At 50.4% G+C, this 26,279-nt stretch overlaps 1 protein-coding gene and 1 pseudogene across 8 annotated transcripts in view; one reads left to right on the top strand and one right to left on the bottom strand.

The window, feature by feature from the left end:
* Positions 1 to 26,279, top strand: part of EHMT1 (euchromatic histone lysine methyltransferase 1) — a 110,610-nt gene that overhangs the window by 45,328 nt on the left and 39,003 nt on the right. For 6 of the 8 annotated variants that reach the window (XM_075559725.1, XM_075559720.1, XM_075559724.1 and 3 more), the window contains 5 exons: positions 15,022 to 15,605; positions 17,313 to 17,493; positions 19,373 to 19,530; positions 20,074 to 20,262; positions 25,869 to 25,946. In XM_075559725.1, the coding sequence (XP_075415840.1) occupies positions 15,022 to 15,605; positions 17,313 to 17,493; positions 19,373 to 19,530; positions 20,074 to 20,262; positions 25,869 to 25,946 (1,190 nt within the window). The remainder of the gene's footprint in view (positions 1 to 15,021; positions 15,606 to 17,312; positions 17,494 to 19,372; positions 19,531 to 20,073; positions 20,263 to 25,868; positions 25,947 to 26,279) is intronic. The other 2 variants (XM_075559726.1, XM_075559721.1) reach the window with 1 other exon arrangement.
* On the bottom strand, positions 9,941 to 11,629 carry LOC142458870 (eukaryotic initiation factor 4A-I pseudogene; annotated as a pseudogene).

Below are 26,279 nucleotides of genomic sequence, written 5' to 3'. Positions count from 1 at the left end.
TAAAGAAGCGACCATCTAGCCCAGAAGCAACAAAGCTCACATGGAAGAAGCACATAAGCTTGTGTGATCATGAGGTGTCAAAGGGATCAGGAATCAAGCACCAAAGAACAAAAAATCATATCGTGAATGAGAGGGAGTGTGGGGTGGGGACCCAAGACCCATCTGTAGGCAACTGGACATCCCTTTGTAGAGGGGTAGCGGGGAGGAGACAAGTCACTCGGTGCAGTGTAGCATTGATGAAACACAACTTTCCTCTAGTTCCTAAATGCTTCCTTCCCCCCCACTATCATGTTCTCAGTTCTACCTGACAAACCTGGCTAGACCAGAGGATGTACGCTGGTGCAGATAGGAACTGGAAACACAGAGAATCCAGGACAAATGAACCCCTCAGGACCAGTAGAGAGAGTGGCGATACTGGGAAGGCGGAAGGAAGGTGGGGTGGAAGGGGGAACCGATTACAAGGATCTACATATAACCTCCTCCCTGGGGGATGGACAACAGTAAAGTGGGTGAAGTGAGATGTTGGGAAGTGTAAAATATGATAAAATAATAAGAATTTATAAATTAAGGGTTCATGAGGGAGCGGGGAGCAGAGAGGGAGGGGAAAAATGAGCAGATTCCAAGAGCACAAGTGGAAAGCAAATGTTTTGTGAATGATGATGGCAACATATGTACAAATGTGCTTGACACAATGGATGTATGCATGGATTGCGATAAGAGTTGTACGAGCCCCCAATAAAATGATTTAAAAAAAAGATTTATAGCCTCAGAAACCCCAAGGGGCCGTTCTCTGTCCTGTCGCAATGAGTATTGACTTCAAGGCCATGGATGTGGTTTTATTTCTTTCTTACCTCCTTCCACTAGCTTCCTCTTCCTTGGTGACAGCCACCAGGGTGGTCCCTCCAAGCTGCCTCCTGCTCTCAGGAGACCCCCACTTTTGTCCAACTTTTCAGTGGTGCTGTACCCCCTCTGCTCCCATAGCTGGATTTCAGGAACTCCATCTTTATTCCTGAAAATCCTTTTTGTATTTATTTAAAAACAAAACTCACTACTATCAAGTTAATGCCGACTCACAGCACCCACGTGGGTTTGTGAGACTGTAACTGTTTATGGTTTAATCCATGTGTGGACTGTACAGAATCACTTTGGACTTCCACTGTCATCCAGAGCCCTGCACACCAGGCCTTCACAATTTAAACTCTGATGCCATTCCCTCCTTTGGATTTGGATTTTATTGTTGGCAAACCTTGGGTCACACAGGCTGGCGTGCTTCTTCCATCTGGACTCAGTTGATCCTTATATTTTCCCATTAGATAGAAATTTTGCTATAGTTGAAGAATCATGCAACATTTTGCTTAATACTATTTGAGATTAATACTTAATCTCAAATAGACATTTAAAGCCTCTGGAAGTCTTCTCAAGTGAAACTACTAGATTATGCTTACTGTCTGATAAGCACTTCCACTTGTTGAGGTTAGTGATGCTGACTGACTCATGTAGGGTGTTTTGGCTCAGTGGCGCAGACACTGTGCTGAGCAGACGGATGCTTGGAATTAGCTGGCTGCCATCGAGTTGGGTCTGACCCCTGGCAGGGTGTCCAGTAGGACTGTGCCACAGGGTTGGTGATGGCTTCGGCACACTGTGAGCACATGGCCAGGGCTGGCACTTGATGGAGAGAGCTTCTTCTCATGCTTTAAGTTGGGTCTGGTGGCTTTTCTGGTGGTCCTTCTTGTCCACCTAAGCATGGGGGGTTTCTGGTCTTGTTCCATGGTCAGGACCAGGCTTGGGACCCCAGTATTTATCATCAGTGCCAAGGAGGATGAAAGCCTGATTGTCTTGCCCCCATCTGGGATGTTCCTTGTCACCCCTGACGCCAGTGAGTGGGGAGCCCAGAACCAGCATGCCCAGCCTCCCTGCAGTGGCAGCTCTGCTCCCAATCTCCTTGTGGAGGTGTCTGAGTTCTAGGCCTGCCCTGGGAGGCTGCAGGTCAATCAGGCTGGTGTTTCGCTCTCTGGGGACCTGTAGAAGCCAGTGCTGCAGTGCCGCTCCTGTCTGCTTTCCAGCTACCACACGTGTGCATTCTTGATGGCTGCCTGTGGGGTGAGGCAGATGAGTCCTGACAACCGAACAAAACTGCCTGGTCTGGGGCCGGATCCCCTGGTTGCAGCCACGGTGTCCCTCTGCCTGGTGGGGAGGGAGGGAGAGCTTTCTCCTTTTCCCTGACTCTTCCCTTCACAGGTGTCATTGAGCTGCATTTCACGAGGGTACCATGCCACCACCAGCACGGCCCATCTCTGGAGGCCCTGCCCGGCCTGGGCAACCCTTTCTGTCTTCATACCTTGGCCCATGCTGGGTGTTCCTATGGTTGAGCTCACTCAGCGTGCTGCTTTCAAAGCATGTCCTGCATCTCCTTCTTGTTGGCTGGTGTTCCCACAGCTAGGCTGTCCATCCGCCCGTCTTGTTCCTGGTGGTCACCGCTCACCCTGAAGGATGGTATTGGCTGTACGATTTCTCAAGCACCCCTTTCAGGCCCTGGGCGATTTCTTCTGCACTTCCTTATTTAGGACATTTTGTCATGAGAAGGGTGTCTGTGGAGACGATTGCATGGTCTTTATTTGATTGGTTCCCAAACCGAAATACCCAGGCCTACTGCCATCAAGTCAATTTCAATTCATATCCACCGTAGGTAGGGTCCTGAGGCGTTAAGTGATTACAGGATCAGACAGCCTCACCTTCCCCAAGGAGAGGCTGATGGGCTTGAACTTTTGACCTTGGGACTAGAAGCCCAGGACCTATCTGACACAAGGGCCCTTTATTGTATGGACACACAGTTCATTCCATGAACTGTCTTTTGGATGTTAAGGCACCCCTGTATTCCTGTCATGAATTCCACGCAGTCATGGGATATTATCTTTTATGTGTTCCTGCGTTCAGTCCACTAGTATTTTAGGAATGGTTTTTGCATTTATATATTCACCACAGGTACAGGCTTATGATTCTTTTTCTTTGTAATATCTTTATTAATTTTTTTAATGGGATAATGTTGGTTTCATAGAGTGAGCTGAGTTTTTCAAGTTTGTGATGGATTAAAATCACACTCTAAACATATGGAGACATAACCAATGAAGCCATCTGGGCTTTGGTTTGTGGGAGGGTCTTTGATCCTGAGCGGGATCTCTTGCCCTCTCGGAGACGTACTCCAATTTCCAGTGTGGGTAGTTTTTGCTCTTCTGGAGATTTGTCCAGTGTGCTCGGTGAGTTGTGGAGTTTTTGGTTCTTGGGAGGTAACCTCTAAATGCTTGGCATGGACAGTTTTATTGTGCTTCAGGTGAACTTTTACAGAGCAAAACCAGTTGTGATTATGTATGCACCAAGTGTCTGTGATTCAGCTGCACCTCCACAGTGAGTCAGCGCTCCCTGCCCCCATCTCGCCTCCCTCCCAGTCTCTGCTGTTGTAGCAGGGCTATGCTTTTGCTCTTCTTCCAGCTTCAGTCCCAGCTCAGGACAGGGCCACAGGTTCTCTCTCAGAGCAGTAAGTCTGGTCTTTCTTTGTTTTGGTTTTTAAATCATTTCATTAGGGGCTCATACAACTCTTATCACAATCCATACATGCATCAATTGTGTAAAGCACATTTGTACATTCATTGCCCTCATCATTCGCGAAACACCCGCTCTCTACCTAAGCCCCTGACATCAGCTCCTCACTTTTTCCCCTCCCTCCCCGCTCCCCCCGCCCTCATGAACCCTTGATAATTTATAAATTATTTTGTCATATCTTGCCCTGTCCAACATCTCCCTTCACCTACTTTTCTGTTGTCCATTCCCCAGGGAGGAGGTCACATGTAGATCCTTGTAATCAGTTCCCCCCCTCCAACCCACCCTCCCTCCACCCTCCCAGTATCGCCACTCACACCACTGGTCCTGAAGGGATCATCAGCCCTGGATTCCCTGTGTTTCCAGTTCCTACCTGTACTAGTGTACATCCTCTGGTCTTGATTTGTAAGGTAGAATTGGGATCATGATAGTGGGGGAGGAGGAAGCATAGAGGAAAGTTGTATGTTTCATCGTTGCTACACTGCACCCTGACTGGTTATTCTCCTTCCCGAGACCCTTCTGTAAGGGAATGTCCAGTGGCCTGCAAGTAGACTTTGGGTCTCCACTCCACACTCTCCCCCTCATTCACTATGATACGATTTTTTGTTCTGATGATGCCTGATCCCTTTGACACCTTGTGATCACACAGGCTGGTGTGCTTCTTCCATGTGGGCTTTGTTGCTTCTGAGCTAGATGGCCTCTTGTTTACCTTCCTTTTTTTGTTTTTAAAGGCTTCTAATTAAAAATTTGGGCAACTTTTATCTAAGTAAAAAATTGGGCAACTTGATATTTTTGGCCTTTATCATGGGCATCTCCCCTATGCTGTGCATGAAGATAAATATTACTGCCCTTTTATAAAAACTTACTTTAATTTTTTTGTGAATTGGGTGAGTTTTACAGAGCACATCAGTTTTCCATCTAACAGCTCCGATGCACTTTGTTTCACCTTATTGATCGTGATTTCACACTGTACCCCACCTCCTCCTTGTGCTTCCTGGTTCATTCTTCCTTCTTTCCTAACCCACTGGACTTTGTTCCTGGGTCAGTGCTGCCCTCTTGTACTCCGTCAAGACCTCTTTACTAGTGGGTGGAAGATTGAACCATGGCGATGTTCCGCTCTGGTCCTGGTAGAGGAGTAATGGCCATAGTCTTGGGGGGTTCCACCGGTCTCTGACCAGTATGCCTGGTCTTTTTACAGTTTTGAGTGATGCTTCACCTTTCATTTCCACTCCATCCAGGACCTTCTCATGGGGTGCCTTTTCGGAGCAGTTGGTGGGCTGGGCACCAGCTAGTTCTGGTCTTAGGGTTGTGAAGGCTCATGTTTCCATGGTCCATTTTTTTGGACTATGTATGTATTTCCACACATCTTTAGATTTTCTTCATTCTTGTTTCCTCCAGGCAGGGAGAGAGCAATAGTGCACCTTCCGTGTATGCTCACCAGCTTTTCAGATCCCCAGTCACTACTCACCAGAGTAGGAAGTAGAACATTGCCTTGGGGGACTCTGTTATACCAGTTGCTCTTGGTGTCTGGTCTTTTTTTGTGAATTTGATATTTTATTCTACATTTTCTTCCCACTCAGATCCGGACTCTCTCGGGATTGCAAGGAGAGCAGCTGGTAGTAGTGCCAGGGCACCACCAAGTTCTACTGGTCTTGTGGTCGTGGAGTCTATTAATCTGAACAGATTGCTTCCTTGAGTGTTTGCTTGTCTTCATTCTCTGTTGCTCACTTGGAAATTTTCTGAGTGTCTGGAATCTTTGCCATACTAAGGAGTTGGCTCTTGGGTGGGCACTGGCCAACCCAGAAGAACTCACCAAGTGAGTTAGCCTGACCCCAGGTCAGGGACCTGGATGCTGACTGACCAGCCCTGTCTGTGTGGCAAGTCCCAGTTAGAACTCGGTCACCTGGTGGGTGAGAGATGCTTCTAGGGTGATGTGTCCTTGGGGACCCTGCTAGGCCTTCTCTCTGCTCATCCTGGTTTGCATCCTCTCCAATGGAGCATAGCCACACACTTACCTCTTCCTGAGTTCTGCATGTCACTCTAGTGAAATACCTGCTTCGAGGGGGCAGTGGGACCCTCCAGATCACAAGTGTGGTTATCCTGCATCTCTTGAGGTCCCCCCCCCCAAAAAAATCAGCCCTCACTATACCAGATGAGAACGTTTCTAATATCCGAGAAAGATAAAATACTTTTTATTTAAAACAGACATCATGGTTAATTTAAAATGAACCCTCCGATGAGTACAAGAAAGAAGAAAACGTCCTAAAGTTGATATAGTGATGATATTGCAACTCTTTTCAATGTGATTGGACTCTAACTGTGTGATATGTGAATTATGTGCCAATAAAGCTGTTTAACATTAAGAAATAGAAGGTACTCTCAGAAAACTCAGACTCTGCCATTGAGTCTGTCCCGACTCCTGTGAGGAGTCTGTCTTGCTGTAGGGTAGAGCAGAACTACTCTGGCGGGGTTCCAAGATGGTGCATCTTTATGGGAGTAGAAAGCTGATGGTTTCAAACTGTTGACCTTGTGAGTAGCAACCCACTACACCACACCACCTGGGCTCTTCTCTACCCTCACTGCCATCAAGTGAGTACCGACTGTGTGAGTCTGGGTTGACTAGAGAAACAAATCCATTGACATTCATGTGTATAAGAAAGAGCTTTTATAGGCAAGAGCAACTGACTATTGAGAAAACATCCCAGATCAAGTCCTTAAGTCTGATATTAGACCGTATGTCTGATACCAATCTATAAAGTCCTCTTCAGACTCATAAAACACATGCAATGATGCCGAATGCAGGATAATCACAGGCCAGTGGGTGAAAGTCTTGTGGATCCAGTGATCGTGTAAGCATCTCAGTGTTGGCAGGAGTCTCCACGCCAGCTCCGAGGGCATGCACTGTATCAGCGTAGCGCCATTTGTCTTGTCAGAAGAGCGTTTCTCAAGGAGTGAGCTGAGAGTGTCTCCTGCCTCCAAGGAGGAAATACAGGAATTCCCAGAATCCTCTGGGGAAGGACATGCCCACACAGAGGCCTCATTGCTTATGACCCGATTGACAGGTTAGACTCCACCCCTTCACTCTTAATCCTTTCAAGCCCCAAATTGACACCAGATTATGTAACTACCAAACCGACTCACAGTGACCCTGTGGGGAAGGTTAGAACTGCCTCTGGGGGTTTCTGAGATTGTAACTCTTAATAGGAGCAGAAAGCCCCGTCTCTCTCCCACCTGTATATCCTAGTAGGGTCAAAACAAAATAAAAACAAGCACTGAGATACACTCTGGAGATCCAGAATGGGACACTTAGACCTGCCCGAGTATTAGTGTTTAAGTCAGAACTGTACTTAGGGTTAAACCTACCTATGGAATGGTTTTCATGGTCAAGTTCTTAATGTCTCAGACCTCCCTGCCTCACATCCACAGAAAACCACCGAGGAAGGCTACTCTGTGGGGAGCCTCAGCCTCCTTTCCTTAAGGTTAGCTGCTGCTCTTTAAAAAATTAGAAATTAATAGTATTCAAGAGAGCCGTTGCTTTGTGAGGCAAACTTCTGGGCCCTCTTGGTCTGCTGTGGGTGGCTCCCCCATGGCTGTCCCTGGTCTTCCTCCTTCAGCAGGTGCTACAGATGTTGCTCCCTATTCAACCAAAAATCTGCAGCCATTCTTGCTCCCCTGTGCTCTGGATGTGTCTCTTCTGCGGACCACTGGTTCCCTACAGTGCAGCACACTGTGCTCTAGCCTTGTTTGATTTCTTCTTTTGCCATTTGCTGCTTTGCTTGGGCCATTGAGCTCTTTGGATTCTTGATTTTACAGTTTCCATCAAATTTGGAAAATATTTGGCGAGAAATTCCCAACCCATACGCCTTCAAATAGATTTCCTTTCTCCCTCCAGTGTTTGGCGCTACAAGTCCAGGTCAGACCATTTCAGATGTCTCACATATCCCTTAGACTCGGCTCCCTGCCTGCTTAATTTTGTGTAGATTCTCCAGACACTGCTTTAAGCTCACTGACTGAAGTTTCTTTGGTCTACTGTTAATCCTACCCCGTGGAGTGCCATGCCACGCCACCTGGTCTATCTGCATCTCCAGGAGTCCTGTTGGGCTGGGGGGATGGACAGTGGATATTTGTATTTGTGTCTGTTCTGCTTCTGCCACTCTGTGTGCTCCATCATCTTGATCCCTCCTGGGTGTCTTACTGGCTGTGACATCTCCTGATTTTCCCCACCTTTGATATTTAGTAAGTGCTGGTGGTGCTGTTGGGTCCACATTGGCTGCTAACTGAAAGGTTGGCAGCTCAAGCCCACCAGCTGCTCTGTGGAAGAAAAACGAAGCTTTCTGTTTCCATAGAGTTGTGCAGCCTAGAAACCCACAGGGCTGTTGTAGGGTCCCTTTGAGTCAGAATTGATGGGATGGTAGTGCATTTGGGTTTTTGGAGTAATTTTTACTTGGATTCTAGACATTTTGAATAATATTGTTCTAGTGATTATGATGATGGGTTTGGTTGGTTTTTTTTCTTTTTCAATTTAATAGATTGTTGGGCTTTTCTAAGGTATGTTATTAATTAATACATTTTCAAATTAGTTTATTCATAGCCTTTTTTCCAACATTTCTAGCCATGAATTGTAACCTTTGATTCAGAGCTTAGCTGTTGATTTAGAAGAAATGTTACTTAGACAACAGTGTGGTTTAGCCTCACTGTAAGGTTTGAGCCCTTTGGGGGTTCCTCCTCAGTATGGCTCTGATCATGAAGGCCTCCCCCTTTGCTTGGTCATGTTCTTACTGCCTAACTCAGGTAAGACTCAATATTGAGCTTGCTGGCGCATATGAGCAAGGAACAGTTTTCTATTACTTTTTTCCTGTGCATATTTTTTGCTTGTTACCCCCTGATTATTTCATATTTTACATGTTAGTATAAATAATATTTTTTAAAGTTTTGTTCTGATTGTAAACCCCCACTTTATATACTACTAGTATGTGGAGTTACAGTTTATCTTTTGTTGTAACGCTTTTTTTGCTTTCTGATAACTGTAGGTTCAGATGCAGGAACAGCACAGAACAAGCCGGGACATCCTTTCCCTCCGGGCTATAGCCACTCCTCACTCCTTGTCCTCTCCCTAGTCAGTGATTCACCTTCACACCCATCGTCAAAAATGTTCCATTGTCAAAAAGCCTGGGCATTCACCTGTGCATCTGGCAGTCTTGAGTGCTGAGGTTGGAGGTGAAAGTGATGGGTTGTTTTTACGGGTATGTGTCGGTGTGGCCGAATTGTGCTTCTGGGTGGTCTGGCATTTATGTCAAAGTGGAAGCCACCCTCCACTTTGTGATCCTCTACTCTCACAACACAACACTGATCTCACTTAGTGACCAGGACTTTGGGAACCAAGTTGGAAAGCGAGGAGTGGCTTGTATGGGCCTTGAACATGGTGTGTAAGACTGTCACCTGTGCAGGATGTGTTTCAACGCCACAGTCAAGACACAGCAGTTTCATCACTGCCTGTCTGCCTCCACCTCCCTCCCCTGCTGCTGTCTTTGTGCAACGATACACATCTCATGCCCCCCGCTTCCCCGTCCTCCCTGATCTCCAGTGATCACGTGCCTCCACTCCATTTCTAGGGTTGTGTCTTTTCCAAAGAACTTTGTATGTGGAATCACACAGTGTGTAACCTTTCGGAGTTTCCCACCCCTTTGTGGCAGTTTCTTCCTTTTTACTGTTGTGTTGTGTTGTTTGGTAAAGTTGAGGGGCAGCAAAAAAGGGGACCTTCATCGAGGGAGATGGACACAGTGGCTTCTGCAGTAGTGACCTGAAGGCTTGTGAGGATGGTGTAAGAGCAGGCAGCACCTCGCACTTGGTCCCTATGAGCTGTGACCTGGCGGCAGCAGCAGTTCGATCGTGCTGGCAGTTGTGCCACAGTTTGCTTTGCTCTTATTGAAGGACATCTTGGTGGTTTCTGTTTTTGTCGGTTGTGCTGGAGCTGCTATATCAGGTAAGTGATTGTGTTTGAGCAAAGTTTTCGTTTCTCTGCGTTCCATACGCCGGTCTGCAGCGGTTTAGCTGTGTGGCAGTTAGTTGACTGTTGAGTTTTGTAGGAAAGGAAGTGGCTCCATGATTCGGTGAGGACTCTGTAGTGTCATTTCCCCAACGCGGTTTCTCCATAGCCAAGTCGGCATTTGGTCTCACCCTGCTTTTTTTCTCCTTCTGCCTTAAAAAGTGACATCTATTCAAAGGGACAAAAATGACAAGTTGTCCATCCTTTGGCTCCCTTCCCTCTCCCTCCTGTTGTTCCTTTCCAGCCCCCCAGGATTAAACCCTGTCCAGGGTCAGGCAGCAGGACAGATAGCTCCTCCTCTCACATGAGGTCAGCAGCATTGAGGGGCAGGAGTTGTAGGTCTTGGTGTCGTAGAGTCCCCTTGTCCTCCTCCTTCATGGTAGTAGCCACATCCTTATGACCAGAACATCCACCATGACCAATTCTGTACATACAGTTTTTCCTGTTGGTGGGAAGGTCATAGTTGATAACTAATGAAACTGCTGTACATTAAAACCTCTGACCAGTAGGTCAGTGGTAATCGGTACTCTGCTGGGACCAAAGGGAATGCCCTCATAATCCCGCCTCATTCCATTTTTCCCAGTCTCCATGCATAGTGGAAATCGGGCACGCATCTTCTCAGTGACCCAGTCAGCCTTCCTCCAGGTATTGATGAAGATGACTGTGCCTGGGTGATGGTCAAGGTTTCATCCAAGTCCCACAGGTGTGTCAGCTTTTACTCACGTTCGACACTCATATAGAATTAAAGGATATCCTCCAGGGTCAAGGTCTATTCTTTCTTGACCAGAATCCTAGTGAGGTCCCTCATGAGCTTGGTCACCTCAAGCACACCAGAAGGCACTGTAACCGACAACAAAATGACCTGGGTGCTGCTGTTGAGTTTTTGGAATATGTGGTAGATCTGGTCCTTGATTCTATGGCTTAACGCCTCGTTGACTTCATCCGTTGCACACATTTTGATATATTTGGGAGACAGGTATCTTGGATTAGGCATGTTGAATGCATGGCCTGGGATACCCACCTGCAGCTTCTGCACTTTAGCATACACATTGGCGCCCCAATGCAGCATGGCAGGAGGCAGCTCTGTAATCTCCTAGTGCCATCACTGCTTTCTGTATTTGCTGGGCCAGCTCTCGAATGGGAGCCAGAATCAAGATCTGGGTAGCCTTTAGATCTAATTCAATCCGCTGCAGGATTGATGTGGCAGAAGTGGCCATTTTCCCAGTCCCAGGTTGGGTTTGTGTGATCACATCGTAACCCTTGATAGGCTCACTGATGGATGGCAGCCGGATTCTCAATACTATGGAGGTAGATGCGTCGATGAGAGGCTCATGCCATCGGAGCTTCCAGCAATCTCATTCCAGTTACTCTCAATGACGCCGTGGGGGTCCTGACTTCAGACGTGATCCTTAGAAACTATTTCACCCCTGGTTTTCACTGAAGTTGATCTGATGGCTGGTCAGTGACACTGCATCATAGTTTTAATTTTCACTCCCCTAATGGCCAGTGAGGCCTGGTGGCATGTATGGGCTGTGTGCTGAGCTACCGACGGCAAGGCCAATGGTTTGAACTCACCAGCTGCTCCTTGGGGAGAAAGAGGAGACTGTCTGCTCCCTTAAAAGATTCCCAGTGTCCTGCAACCCCCAGGGGCAGTCCTCTGCCCTGCAGGCGGCTATGAGTAGAATCGCCTGGCTGGCAGAGAGAGTTGGTTTGGGGTTCGGGTGACTGGAGACAGTGTTGAGCATTGCTGTGTGCCTTCATTGCTATGTGCATCTTCGTGTCCTTTTGAAGAAAATGTCTGCTCATGTCTTTTGCTCATTTTGAAATCAGATTTCTTAAATGATTGGGAAAACATTGTTCTCATGGGGTTTTTAAAACTGAGATGTTTTACATATAACATTGCCCTTTTAGGGTGTGCAGTTTGTTGGTTTTTCAGCAGGTCGTTGAGATGATGCATCTCACCTCTGTCAAATTTGAGAACGTTTTCATCACCCCGGTGCTGCCTTAACTGGTACTCTCTACTTTTTATCCGGGTTATAGTATCCATTGCAGTGGCTACACAGAACTCACAGTATTCAGAACTAAAGAGTTTATTAAAGGAAGCTAGCAGGTGGTCATGCAAGTGAGACATGCTTAGGATCAAGTTGTTCATTAGGACATGTAAAAGAGTTCTTTTAGGGCTGCTAATTAAGGTCCCAGAGGGGCACCACTCCAGTGAGCCTCAGCCTGAAGGTACTCAGCTCCACCTCCGTGGGTCAGCAAGCCCATCTCCCCAGTTAAGTGACCAGAGGCACCCCACAATCCAGCCACCTGCCCCAAAGCATTCAGCTTGACTTGCTCTGTGAGCTGGGAAGTCCACTGTTCTGCTTCCTGCTCTTGGCTCCTAGGTCTGCTGCTGCACCTCTGATGTCACAGCGGTCTTGTAGATCCAAGAGGTTCACTATGCAGGAGCCTCCGGTCCAGAGGATGTGCCCCATTCCAGGCTCTTGCTGGTAGTGAGATACCACCCACCCACCCTTGTCCCCCGTCCTCCCCGCACCAGCTTCTTAGAGGGCTCAATGTATACCAGTGAATCCTGTGTCAGCATCTTCCCCCACCTTCTTATCAGACCCACGCAGGAAAAAGTCATTTGGCGGGAGTCAGAGACTTTGGCCACATTCACTGATTCCACTGCTCCTTCAGCCCCAGGAGAGGCCATGTGTCTGCTAGCAGTAGGTCTCAATGCCCCCAGTTCCTCATTTCTGATGACTCCCCATCTACTTTCTGTTTCTGGATGTTCTTGCTGTAGGCGTCTTATTTAAATAAAATTCCACGTCCTACAATATATAGCCCTATGTGCCTGGCTCCTTGCACTGTTTTCAGGATTTATCATGTGGTGGCTTATTCTAGCCTTTGTCCTTTCTTTTTTTTAACATTTTATTAGGGACTCATACAACTCTTATCACAAACCATACATATACATATATCAGTTGTATAAAGCACATCTGTACATTCTTTGCCCTAATCATTTTCAAAGCATTTGCTCTCCACTTAAGCCCTTTGCATCAAGTCCTCTTTTTTCCCCTCCCTCCCCGCTCCCCCCTCCCTCATGAGCCCTTGATAATTTATAAATTATTATTTTGTCATCTCTTGCCCTATCCGGCATCTCCCTTCACCCCCTTTTCTGTTGTCCGTCCCCCAGGGAGGAGGTCACATGTAGCTCCTTGTAATTGGTTCCCCCTTTCCAACCCACTCACCCTCTACCCTCCCAGTTTCGCCCCTCACACCCCTGGTCCTGAAGGTATCATCTACCCTGGATTACCTGTGCCTCCAGCTCACATCTGCACCAGTGTACAACCTCTGCTCTGTCTAGAATTCGGATCATGGTAGTGGGGCGGGGGGAGGAAGCATTTAGGAACTAGAGGAAAGCTGTATTCATTGGTGCTACGTCGCACCCTGCCTTTGTCCTTTCTTGTTGTGCTTCACCACTTGCCCAGGGTCGTTGGACAGTTCCCCTCAGTGGGGTGGGGTGAGGTAGACTGCCGTGGCTTTTGTGTGGACTTGCCCTCCCTTCTATGGGGTGAGGGTTGGAATGGCATTGCTGGACCTGAAACTCTGCCTCTGACTTCTTGAGGGACGGGCCTGCATGTTGGCCAGGAGCTCAGGCTCCAGGGGATGCCCCTAGAGCCCCCTTATGGCAGCCTTGAGCGTTCCTCGGGTTCCCTGTCAGGTGGCTGCTCAGCATGAGCAGGCGCTCCCTCCAGCTGGGCTGTGGCAGAGCACATACTTTAATCCTCATGAAGGCCGGGGTGTCAGTGCTTCCTTTCATGGCTTTTTTTTTTTAAATGTCTAGACTAAGACTCTGCCTCATCCTAGTCTTCTAAGGTTTTCTTTTGTTCCTAAGTGTTTTCTAGTTTTACATTTTTCCTTGACAGCTGATTTCTGTTTGAATTTTTATACCAGGAGTGAGGTTGAGGTTCATTTTTACAGTCAGTCTTGCATCCTGCAGCCATGTTAAGCGCACTCAGTTCCAGTAGCTTTCTGAATTTTATTCCCTGCATTCCATATTTTCTACAAAATTTTTTCTAAGAATGGATATATGTATGGAGTGTGATAAGAATTGTACGAGCCTCCAATAAAATGATAAAAAAATTTTTTCTAAAAAAGCACACACCTTCTAAGTTAGTTTTCAGACTGCTCCCTCCCCTCTGAGGTGCGTGCTATGTTCATACTTTTTGTTGTCTTTGTTTTACAGCAACACGTAACACAACTGGCTGAATGGAGGTGCCCAGGGAGCACCATGGGGGTGGTTGCAGACCTGACCCCTGAGGAGTCTCCACTCTTCCCGGTACTCTTAGACTTCTTTCCAGGACCCAGAAAATGTTCCTCAGACTTTTGGCGGTCTTGATTTCCTCTGTGTTTGTGCTGAGTGCTGGAGCAGATACCCACCCACCCTGGGATGAGCTCGGTGCCCTGTTCCATCATTTCCTTCCATGTGTTGTTTGAATTGATTGGCTCTCTCTTGTGAAGCTTTGCGTCCAAATTCCCTAGGGCCTTTTGGTCTGCAGTTTCCATGTGAAGACTTTGTCTTGCATGGACCCAGGCTGTGCTGACCTCGGAGACAAAAATGCCGGAGAATATGCTGCCTTCAATTCTGGTATAAAGTGTACATGGAATTGTTTGCCTCCTCATTATAGTGGACCGTGGTCTGGTCACGGGGGTGTGTGTGTGTGTGTGTGTGTGTGTGTGGCGCACCATCGATTCTAATTGCACATCTCTGTCTGCAGTCGATCTGAGTGATCAGGCTCTTTCTCCACCCGAGTCATCTTTGTTGTTTGAGTTGGTGAAAGAGTTTCCATCTCGTCCTAGCTATCTGATTTGTAGGCATCAAGTTGTTGGTGCCACGCTGTTGGTTTTCATTTTAGGTCTGTCGGGGTTGGGGTCAGGCTTCATCTTCCCCTCATGCTTTTGTTCAAGGTGGCCTCTTCCCCAGTCAGCCAGGAGATTTCTCAGCGTTGCTCCTCTTTAAAAAGAAGAAGGAAGACTAGCAGGACCTTTTGGTTTCCTTGTGCTTCTCTCTTTCATCTCATTGCTTTTTGCTCCCATATCTCTGATCCCCTCTCGTCTGCCCCGGCTCCAGCTTGCTCATCGTCTCTTGGCTGGTGTGTCCCTCGTGCTCACGTGCAGTGCTGCACATTTCCCTCTAAGGAAGTGGATGGCAAGATTGTGGCGATCTCAGGTCCTCTGAGACCAACAAATGGAGCGATGGCCCAGGATGACGCTGGAGAGTGAGGTTTGCTCTCACTCCCCTCAGGACTCCGAGCGTTGATAGCACTGCAGGCTTCCTTGCTGGTTTCTTCTTGCTCTTGTTGCCTCTTTTTGACCTCCCCCTCTGTCCACAGACATCCCCATGGCTGCTGACGAAGGCTCCGCCGAGCAGCAGGGAGGAGAGGATCACACGGCCGCTGCAGATGGCGAAACTAACGGGTCCTGCGAGAAGAGTGAAGCCAGCAGCCATGCGAACGCCACCGCCGCTGCCGCCACCACAAAGCACACTCTGGAGCCTGTGAAGGTCAGCCCCCAGGACAGTGCCCACAAGCTGGCCCGCATCTCGGAGAACGGCCTGTCAGAGCGCGATGCCGAGGCGGGATCCCAGAACCATGTGAGGGCAGACGAGCTCACACAGACCGCTGTCGTCGGGAGCAACGGCTTCTTCCTGACCAAGCCAGCCCTGCAGGGGCAGCCCTCTCGGACTAGTGGCCCCTCAGCACCTCCCCTTCCTGGCCATGCCGCCAAGACCCTGCCGGGAGGAGCTGGCAAAGCAAGGACTCCGGGCGCTTTTTCTCAGATGCCAGCCGCAGTGCCAGCCAGGCTCGGAGAGGGGAGCCGGGACACTGATGACAGGCCGCTGCCCGGCCCGGGCCCCGGCCCCGACGTCAAGGTTCACCGAGCTCGCAAGACCATGCCCAAGTCCACCCTGGGCCTGGTAAGGTGCTGCCCATGCTCCCGGCTTCTCCCTCTGCAGCAGGCAGATGGAAGTGTTGAGGCAAGCCACCCATGCTCTGGGTGACTCCCCTATTCGTGGCCAGGCCACAGGTCTTTCTGGTGGTCACCTGTCTGTAACAGGGCCACGCCATGTTGGGCCTCTCCCGGAAACCTTCGACTTAGGGTCTGCTTCCAGGGCTCACACTTCACTGCTTCTCTTCCTCCACAGGCACCAGCTGCACTTGTGGTGTATCTTGGGCGACAGGTTCTGTTTCTTCCAGTGTCAGTTCTTTGCTGAGACTTTGGTGCCCCAGATGTTGGGGGATTTCCCTGCTTCATCGGGAATCGCACTGGGGAGCCCAGCCTTGCCCTCAGCCCCTGCCACACCCCACCCCAGACTGCGCCCTCTCTGACTCGGCTCCCTCCTTGTGCACGGACTGCACTGCCCCCTCTCCTTTCTCACTAGAGGACAGTGGGTCCACAGATGTCTGTGTCTGGGCTGGTAGGAGATCCCAGCAGCGATTTCCTGGGTGTCTGCCCCAGAGCACTGCCCTCATCTTTCCTCCCTAGTTCTCCTGCCCGCCTCCTCGGACAGCCAGGCTCCAGAGCCCACCGGGCCCTGTTGATGCATGCGCTGTCCTTTAACTCCAGCTCTCCATGCCCCACAAGGCTCCCTATGTGTCACCACACTGGCTGTGTGCCTTGTGGACTTGTCGTGGATAACAGACACAGAGTGAAAGAATGCCCATGCCCCACAGGCTGGCTGTTGCCTTGGCTTTTGACGGTGCATGCCCTGCACCTCTAGATGGGCCACCCTGCTGAGGCTCCACCACTAGGCCCACTTGGTCACCCCACTGAGTGCACTGTGCGTGCTGCTGGAGAGGGGACTGGAGGAGGGCTCTTGGGAGTGGTGGTTAAAGTGCTCACCCACGGACAGAAAAGTCTGTGGCACCCAGCGCTTTAGGGGTGGGTGGGTGGAGCTATCTGCCTCTGTTAGGACTCACAGCTTGGTGGTGAGGGGGACTGTGGCCAGCGCTGCTCTGTCCGTCCAGCAGGGCCATGGAGTGGCTTTCAAGGAAAGCCCAAGCTGCTCCAGGTTGAAGAACTGTTGGGGAAGTTGGGGGTGGGAGTGGAGGGGGGCAGGGGTGGTGACAGGTGTCCAGGTAGGAGAGGTGTGAGCCTGTGTGTGGCTGGTGCCTAGGCGGATGAGCTCCAAGCAGAAGCGGTTGGCATGTGGCTCAGTATCATGGTGGTGCAAGACGGAGGCCGGAGGGGTGGTGTTGCATGAGCTGCCCCGTGGATCCCAGAGGCTGCTCACCTTCCTGGCAGCAGAGCATTCCTGTGCTCCTGTGAAGTAGCTGGGGGTTTGACCCTCCAGCCTTGCACTAGCAGCTCCACACGTGATGACCTACTGTTGTGCAGTGGGTCCTTTCTGGGGCCGTGGCACATGGTTGTGTAGACAGGCGTCCAGGCCGTTCTGAAGAGCAGTCAACACCTGGCTGTGTTGCTGCAGGATCCTGCAGAGGGCCAGATAGGAAACACTTGAGGCTCACGACCATGGGCCTGCTCCGTCCTTTGTCTGGGGTCCCCGACCGTGCTGGTCCCAAGCCTTGTGCCTTTCCATTGAGGGGCTTGGTGGGGCGGGTGGCAGCTTCCGGGAGGAGGCCTCTTGCATCATCCTGTGGTGACTGACTGGCTGTGTTTGAAGCACGTGGCTGGCACGGAGACCCGAGATGTCCGAGAGGCCAGAGACCACCAGGAGCTGAAGGAGGAGACCTCCAGGGGCCTGGCTGACTTTGGGAGGAGGCAGCTCTTAGCCCCGTTCCCGCCCCTGCATCAGTCGCTACCTCAGAACCAGTGCTATGTGGCCACCGCGAAGTCCCAGACAGGTAGGCTGTAGCTGTGTGCGCTGCTCCCAGCCCCATACGCTCCTGCACGTGCCTGTCCCTGGCTGGGGGACAGAGATGGTGGCGTCTGCTCAGGACCCTACTCTGGGATTTGGGAGGTTGTCTGATTCCTCCGGGGAATATTCTCAGGAGCATGTGGTGCCTTTGGCTTAAGCTTGAAGAGACCCTGGACTGGTCGCCCACCACCTGTCTGCATGACCTGTCGGGTAGCCAGATCCTCAGCCACTTATGATGACATAGGAAGATAGCCACCTTGGGGTGAGGGCAGCACAGCCGCCTTGAGCAGAGTGGATTGGGCACTGTCTCTCCAGAACTGATGGCCCTTCCAGCGAGTCAGCCTCTGTGTGTGTGTCTGCGCACAAGAGCATGCATGTGCAGGCAAGCGTGTGTGCGTGTGTGAGCACACACACGTGCTAGTGAGTTTAAGTGTTTGCTGACTCACCACAGCCTTTGTGCACATGGGATGGGGAGGGGGCAGCCATGTCTAGGCCTGGTGGGGGGGGGGCTTGGGGGCCTGGAAGACATTGGGCAGAGTTGTGTCGCTGGTTACAAGTGGAGTCTTTTTCTGGACATTACACTCTCGTTAATCACATTCAGAAACCCCGTGAGAATTCTGTGAGGAGTTCGTTCCCTGTGTGCGCTCACCCACCTGATCCCAGGGGCACGTCACTGCCCATAGGTAGCTTTCATGTGTGAATCATCATGCAGTTGCCCTCTGAAAGTTACCGTCCGGTGGCCCCACAGTGTCTGTGGAGAAGGAGAAGCAGCCGAGGAGGTGCTAGTCCTGTTCTCCACACTGTGTGGTCCTGCTTGCCTTGATCACTGCCCTAATGTGTTCCGTTCCCTCGCCCCACTCCTCGCTTGGTGTGCCGTTAGGTTTCGCATGGGGAGCTCAGTAAGCGTGGTAATAAGGATTTTTTTTGACCAGTTCATTGTGTGGCAACAAGGTGCCTCTGGATCTCAGCCTGCCCAGCCAGTTTGTGTGTAGTTACTTCTTAGGAATTTGATGCTGTTCCACAGTTTCCTGTCACCCGAGCAAGGTCCCTGCTGGTTGGAGCGACTGGTAGTGGCAGCTGATGGACTTTGTCCTATGCCACAGGACTGCTCTCTAACCTGCATCTGTGGTCAGCTCTGACCAGCTTGAAGTGCTAGCAGCCTCCCCAATGCAGTTTGGGGCACCCCCCTGCTCAGTTGTCCTGTCTCCCCATCTCCTTCATCCGGGGCACGGCTCAGCCTCGCCACATTCTTCTTGTCTCTGCCGGTTTGAAGACCAGTGCATTGTAGGTGCTCCAGGCTGGTGGCTGGTGTTTCCTCTGATGAATGTCACTGGATGGCGTGTGTCCTAGCCTATCACACATAATGAGCCCCTGTGGTTAGGGTGCATGTGCACCCCTCCACCGTGGAGTGGAGTGGTGATGCAGAGGCCCCTGTGGTCAGGGTGTCCTCTGCTGTGGGGCGGCTGGTGTACAGGATACTGGTCAGGGAATCCTCTGTCATAAAGTGCGGGGGGGCCCTGCTGTAGGGTGGAGGCTCATTTCAGCCCACGTAGATTCATTCTGTCTCGTAAGGCCAGAGACTTTGGGGGCAGCAGGTGGCATTCACAGTCAAGTGGGCTTGGTATCAGAGGCAGGAGCTGTGTGTGGAAGCTGAGTTCTGACTTCTCTGTGCCAGTCACTAGTAAACGAGGCCCGTTTCTGTGCATGCCGTGTTGCACGGTGGCCGACCCTGAAGCATGCTGACCTAATGTGATGGCATTTGCTGATGACTGGTTATCAGATTTTGTAAACTGTCAGCTGTTTTTAAAGACATTTAAATGGTATTTCTTTTCCTTTTTTTCTCCTTTTTGACTTTTTTTTTTTAGCTTGCTTGCCTTTTGTTTTAGCAGCTGCAGTATCTCGGAAGAAAAAACGAAGAATGGGAACCTATAGCCTGGTTCCCAAGAAAAAGACCAAAGTGTTAAAACAGAGGACGGTGATTGAGATGTTTAAGAGTATAACTCATTCCACTGTGGGGCCCAAGGTAAGGCCGCGCTGGGTGAATTGCCCTGTGTGCTTGGAGGTGTGCTGCGTGTCAGAACCCATCTGCAGGAAGAGCACGTGTGAGGTCAGCAGTGTTGGGGGACCTCATCGGGAGCCCTGAAGTCATCAGTAGCGTGGATGACTTTCATCTCTGTTGGGTGAGGTCATCAGTATCTTGGATGACTTCACTTCCTACTACCATATGAGGTCATCCATAACTTGAATGACTTTCATCCCTGTCCTGGGAAATAGTAAGTTGGATGGCCTTAGTTCCTTTTGTGTGAGGTGGTCAGTAAGTTAGAGGACTGTCTTCGCTATCCTTGAAGTCTGCAGTAACTTGGTGATGTTAGTTCATGTCTAAGAGACCCAAGCTCTAGAGCTCTCCTCTGCTCTGGGGGACACAGCCTCCGTGTCCAGTTGGGTCACTGAAGCACCAGTTCATCCTGCTGCCACCTTGGTGGGAAGTCCTCAGGCTGCATCCCTACTTCCTCAGCAATGCCATGGCTGAGCGGCCCTGCTCATGTGTCTGCCACCCTTGTTCCAGGGCGAGAAGGACCTGGGCGACAACACCCTGCACGTGAATGGCGAGAGTCTGGGGATGGACTCAGAAGAAGAGGACTCCGAGGACCTGGAGGAGGAGGATGAGCACGGGGCTGAGCAGGCAGCAGCTTTTCCCACAGAGGACAGCCGGACTTCCAAGGAGAGCATGTCAGAGAGTGACCGGACCCAGAAGGTAGGGTCTGCCGACGACTGGGAGGAGTGTAGTGTGGAGAAGCTTGCAGGCTGGACTATGTATGGGCTCTACAGACCAGCAGCCCGGCACTCTGGGCCTTAGTCAGTCCCTGTGTATGCTTGATGGCCCGCTGTTGTACTTCTCCCAAATTATTGTTTAATTCCCCTAAGGGAAGTGTTCTCCTTCTCAGAGGCAGTCATTGAAGTCGGCCTCCTGAGTTTTTTCTTCTCAGCCCTAGACAGCCCCCGGGAAACTCAGTGTTAATGGCCCAGACTGTTCACCAATGGATCATGGCGGCCAGCAGCAGCTGCTTGTTACAGGCTTTGGTATGGATTCTCCTCAGTCATGGGCACACCCCACAGGGCAGCCACTCCACAGGGTGGCTGGGCAGTGCCTGCACCTGCTCTGTAGGGAGCTGCCGAGGATTGAGAGGCAGGCCCTCATCCTCGCCAGAAGGGTGTGTCCACTGCATTGAGACGTCTGAGTTCTGTTGGACCTTGGCTCACCAACTGAGTGGGGCAGGCATGCTCTCTGTCTGAGGAGGGTCTGGCCCATACCATGTTCAGGCTTGTGTCCAGAGGTGGTAATTTCATGGTAGCCATCACAGCACTGAAGTCTCAGTGGCTAGCCAGGCACACGAACTGTTTCCAGAGGTTGTTGGGGGGGTCGGCGACCTGGGCTGCCTATGTGTAAAAGGGTAATTGTAATAATGTTAGAAAAATCTGACTAACTGCAGAAGGGTTACCGACCGGTTCAAAACTAGATCAGACACACTTCCACTCTTCTAACCAGTGTTGCAATGGCTGCACAGGACTCACCGATCATACTTAGAGTTAAATAATCTATTAAGGAAGCAACCAGCTACAACAAGATCAGCAGGCTGTAACTTGGGATTAAGATCAGCAGGTTGCTTCTCAGGCTCAGGATCAGAAGGAGTGAAGCAAAGTCTCTTCTCTTCATTATAGGGCAACTCTCTCGGCTTCCCTAGATCAGACAAGCTCCTCTCAGCCCTGCTGTCTGTCATCACTGGCTCTGCCAGAGTTCCCTCCAGGCCCTTTGTAGTCTTCATTGTCAACAGCTCTTGATCCTTGTAGAAGCTCCGAGGAGGCTCCTTTGCTCCGTTTTCTTTTTCCTCTTGCCTCTTTTTCTCCTCCTCCATCCTGCTTCTTTATGCTTGAAAAAACCTCTCTGAGGTTGGGTCCATAGATACACAACCCCTTGTCAATTTCAGGGCCTGGCCTTTCCCAGCTGTGGCCACCAGTTGACCAATCTCCCTTCTGTAAGCCAGTCCCTTCTGCATAGCAGGCTGTCGGCACCTTATTTGCATCTCCTCTTGACCAATTCTGAGAGTGCATCCCAACCACAGAGCAGGCTGCAGCCCAAGGGCCAGACAGAAACTCAGACCAGCCAGTGGTATACTGCTTTTCCAGGTAAACTGGGCCAAGGAACCAGGGCAAAAGGCAGCGAGGGGAAGGTTTTTTTTCAAGCCATTTTCCCAAAGAACCCAGACAGAAGGCCACATCATTTTACCACAGTTCCTGTAGGTCCTCGCTGAGGGCCCAGGTGCTCTCACGGGTGATTGGGAAATGTCCACAGGGAAGCCTGGGCAGCTCCACTTGGAGTAGAAACTGCCTGTCTGAGTGGACTTGGGGTCCTAGACCTAGCTTTTTGTTCTTTTTGTCTGGTTGGAGTAAATTAGAAGTAATCCATTTACAAAGGCTGCGTCAGGCTAACGAAATGGACGATTGTACTGCTCGCATGTATTGTTTTTGTTTTTAAGGCTTTGACCGTCTGTGCTTGCGGTGGTGCATTCCGTCTGCGGGTCTTGTAAAGCCACGGCGGTCAGAGCGCTGGTGTGTTGGGAGAGCCATGTCTCACTGAGGGTTTCTCTGTGCGGCCGCAGCCCCCTGCGTGAGAAGCATGTTCCTCTGCCTTTTGGAGGGCGGATGTCTTTCCTATCTATTTCACGTACATTTCTTTCATGTTTAGCGCCACTTAGGCCTGTTGCACAATTTTAGCAGGATTTGGGGAGTTTTAAAATAGCGTCCTCAGTTCTGTCATAGTGAATGTGTGGGGGCGCGAAAGTTTGTTTATAGTTAGAAGCAAAGGTTAATTACCAGAGCGAACATTTTACACAATGGAGAAAAACAAAATCTAGGGTCCTCACAGAGTCTCTGGGGAGCTGTTGGTTTGCATGGGCAAGAATGCGCGACAGGATGGGCAGGGCGTTGGTGAGCATCAGAAAACCAGGAGGCAGCCTCACTCAGGACAGGAAGAGGCCTGGTGAGGGGGGAGTCAGAATACGTCTGAAGGAAGTGGGGCTTACAATGCCTGCGGACAAAAGTTGCTAGAATAGCAGATGCAACGAGACTGTGTGTTGCAACTTCCTTTTCTCTGTTAAGTTGTGTTTTTAACTGTGTATTGTGAATTAGTTGGCTGTTACACCTTTCTGTTACCGTGCAGTGGTGATCATCCTGTGTCTTTCGAGAGAATCTCCTAAGACTAGACTCAATACCCTCAACCTTCTGGGCTGACCTTTTGCCTTAAATTTCTCTGGCCCCATAGATCCCCTCAGAAGCCACTGTTTTGATGGGACCTTCTTTTTCGGAAGGCACCTAGTGAGACCCAGACAAGGGTCTCACAGACAGCTGTCTGTGGGTCGCAGAGACGTGCCTTGACACATGTCGTTTGGAATAAGACTGAGCATGTCTGACTTGGGATACCAGCAGCAGTACTTTTTGACTTCTCTTTCTGTGGCTTTGATTTGCGTTCTCTGGTGGCCAATGATGTAGAGTGTTGTTTCACGTGCAAGACCACTTGTTCTGTGTGTGTGCGCACACGCACTCAATTTCCTGTGGGTCCGTACCCAGTGGTGGCATTATGTCATATGTCAGCGTTAGGAGATTCATCAGACCGTTGTCCAAAGTGGTTTGCCCAGCTTCTGTAACTTCTGTACAGAATTGGCCCTTTTGCAGAGGGTATTATTAGCATTGTAGTTTTAATCTTTTGGACATTTTTGTGTGTTGTCCTGCCATTTGGTAGTGGTTCCCATCACCGTGTTTGCTTAGGGAGCCCTGGTGGGGCAGTGGGTTCCTGCTGGGCTGCTAGACCTGTGGTTTGAGCCCACAGGCCACTCCACGGGGACAGATCCTGTGCGTCTGCTTCCATAACGAGTAACAGGCGCGGAAACTCAGGAGCATTTCTTTTTCTTTCTTTAATTAAATCATTTTATTGGGGGCTTTTCCAGCTCTTACAATAATGCAGATATCAATTGTATCAATCACATAACCACAGGAGCATATCTGCCCTGCCCTGCAGGGCCACTTCGAGTCCAATCGACTCCATAGCAGTTCAGACTCACCAGCCTCTCATGGGAGAAAGTTCAGGCTTTTTGCTCCCATAAAGATGTACAGCCTTGGAAATTTCATTGTCTGTTCTTGTTGAAAATTAAAAACTACCAGTGAAGTAAAACTTGTAGGAACTGAGTAAAGGTGTTAAATCCTCCCCAAAATGTGTTTGAAAGTAACATAGTCAAGGCATTCCTATTATCAGTTGTAAAACAGGGATGACCACGCCACCCAGCCTCTCAACACTGCAGGGTTAGTGGTCTCTCTGACAAGATCAGAGAGAGAAGCAATCATATTTAGAATGACGCCAGAGAAGCGCTATCTTAAAGGAGACCCAGGGCAACCAGCTGAAAGCTGACCCAGCCAGCGAGGTGGACTCACTCACCTGTGAGCATGGTTTGGACACACCCATGTCCTTGTAGAGGGACAGGAGCTGCAGTTAAGACACACCCTCCGAGACTCAGCTTCTGTTGCTACAGACACAGAGAACAGCATGGTGGGCAGGCCTGTTCCCCTCACACCTGGTCTGTGTATAGAAGGTTGGAACTCTGGGAGAGTGGATACTAGGACACACACAAACACGGGAAGCTGTGATTCCAGGGGACCTAGGAATGAATCCAACTGGAGAGATGGAAACTATAAAAACTTGGCAAAAGAGGTTTTATACAAAGATACAAGTCTGTGGGAAAATCCAGGAATAAGAAGCTCCCTGGTTTGTTATCCCCACGTCTGTCCATCAATTCACAATAGTCTCCATCGATATCCAGCATGGGGCCATTTTGACATTCTCTGGCGCTCTGGGGCTGCCTCAGCAGAGCCTGCTGTGATGTAACTCACGAGGGGTGATGTGTGCCAGAACCGGAGGTTGGTAATGGGGTGCCCGCCCCATGGCAACCCTGTTTGTGCCTAGAGCCTCTCACTTTGTGTACGTTGATGAGGAGCATTGGGACAATTGACTGCTTGGTCATTGGGGGAGTGTCAGAGATTAGTGGGTAAACAGGTATACAACTCTGTGCCCTGTAGCATGTGATTGCCAAGTGTCTCCAGTGAACACTGGACTCTGGACGAAGATGTCGGAGTCAGCGTTTCTGATCTGGTGGGGAAGATGTCTGCCAGTGTAGACACAGCCCCAAGCCACAGAAGGAAGGCTGCGAGCATCAGATGACACAGGCAGGATTGGGACCAAGCTGAAAAAAGTCAAAGGGGCTCGATCATATTGGTGTTTAAAAAAGGGTGTATGTGTGTGTGTGTCCGTGTGTGTACGTGTGCACGACACAGTGGAAAATGGACAAGGCTTTGAGGGTGAAGCAGCAGAGAGGTGTGGTGAGGGTGCAGCCGGGGCTGTGCAGGCTGTTACAGAGAAATGTCATTACGGGGCTGGCAGCACTGTTGATGGACCAATGCTGTCACATTCCTAGGGGTGCCCCTGTGGTTTGGGGGCTGAGTAGCTGATGGGAGCCTGGCTCTCACACGCCGCTGTAGGATGGCGACGTCAGTGCACGTGCGTGAGTCTGCACCACAGGGAGTGGTCAAGGCCATGATTCCTCCGTGGGTAGATGAGCAGGTACCCAAAGGGGCAGGCACATACAGGGCCTGCATGTGACACTCCCTGTCCCGGGAGGGAGCACCATGGGAGTGGTCATCACATGTGTTCTGGGGTCCTTGTCTTGGAACCATTTTTGTATGTTTCCTTCATGGGTGAAAGAGAACGCCAGCAGGCAAAGGCCCTTTGACAAGTGTGTGCACGCTCTTCTTTGTGCCGAAATGACTTAGGCCTGGCCTGCCTGGCCATCAGGTGGTGGAGGTCCTCAGAGGTGTCAGCAGGGAGTGCCCCTTGGAGCTGGGCTGCTTATTTTGTGTGTGTGGGGGGGGGCTTATGTTTGCATTTCACATCATTTTGTGTGCTTTGAAAATGTCTACTGTGTGACAGTTTTAGTGACTTTTGTGCTGGCTCATACCACATGTATAGTGGAATCTTCAGGGCACAATTGATGAGAACTCCGGACCAAATACAGACCCATCTGGGAAGGGACAAGTACAGGGAAGGAGCAGGCACACTGGAGGCGGGCCTCCATTCCGGGCATGGCCCTGGCCATGGCTGCAACCACAGGGAGCGCATGCTGAGCTGGAGCATGGACACGGCTGTCCATACATACCTCCAGTGGTAAGAAAAGGGCTTGATCAAATCCCACTTCACCCAGATTCTGATTACAGTTTGTGTTTTGTCTGATTCGTCATCTTGGCTGCATGGCTGGTCAGATGGACGGCGAGTCGGAAGACGAGGCAGAGTCCGTGGACACTGGCGAGGAGGAGGAGGATGGGGACGAGTCTGATTTGGTAATGTACTCTCATGACCCCAGGAATGGCCCCTGGGCTGTGGGGAATGCTCGAGGGCTGGAGTCCTGAAGGGAGCCAAGGGGTGTGAGTGCCAGGGTAGGTAGGAGTGGGGAAGGCGACCGCAGTGGACAGGGTCACAGGCTGGTGGTAGAGTGACCTACATGGAGTTGCAGATGCACACGGACAGGGCCAGGCACTGTACGGCTGAGGGAAGAGAGGCCGGGTGAGCAGGCACAGTGAGGTGGAGACTGAGGACAGACAGAGAGGGCACAGTGGGGTGGAGATTGAAGCGACACTGGGTGGGTGGGCACAATGACTCGGAGTGGAGGAGAG

This window comes from Tenrec ecaudatus, chromosome 10 (assembly GCF_050624435.1).
Source record: "Tenrec ecaudatus isolate mTenEca1 chromosome 10, mTenEca1.hap1, whole genome shotgun sequence".
In the NCBI taxonomy this organism is placed as follows: Eukaryota; Metazoa; Chordata; class Mammalia; order Afrosoricida; family Tenrecidae; genus Tenrec; species Tenrec ecaudatus.
Note: the sequence above shows the minus strand (reverse complement) of the source record. Positions and strands in the feature narration are given on the sequence as shown.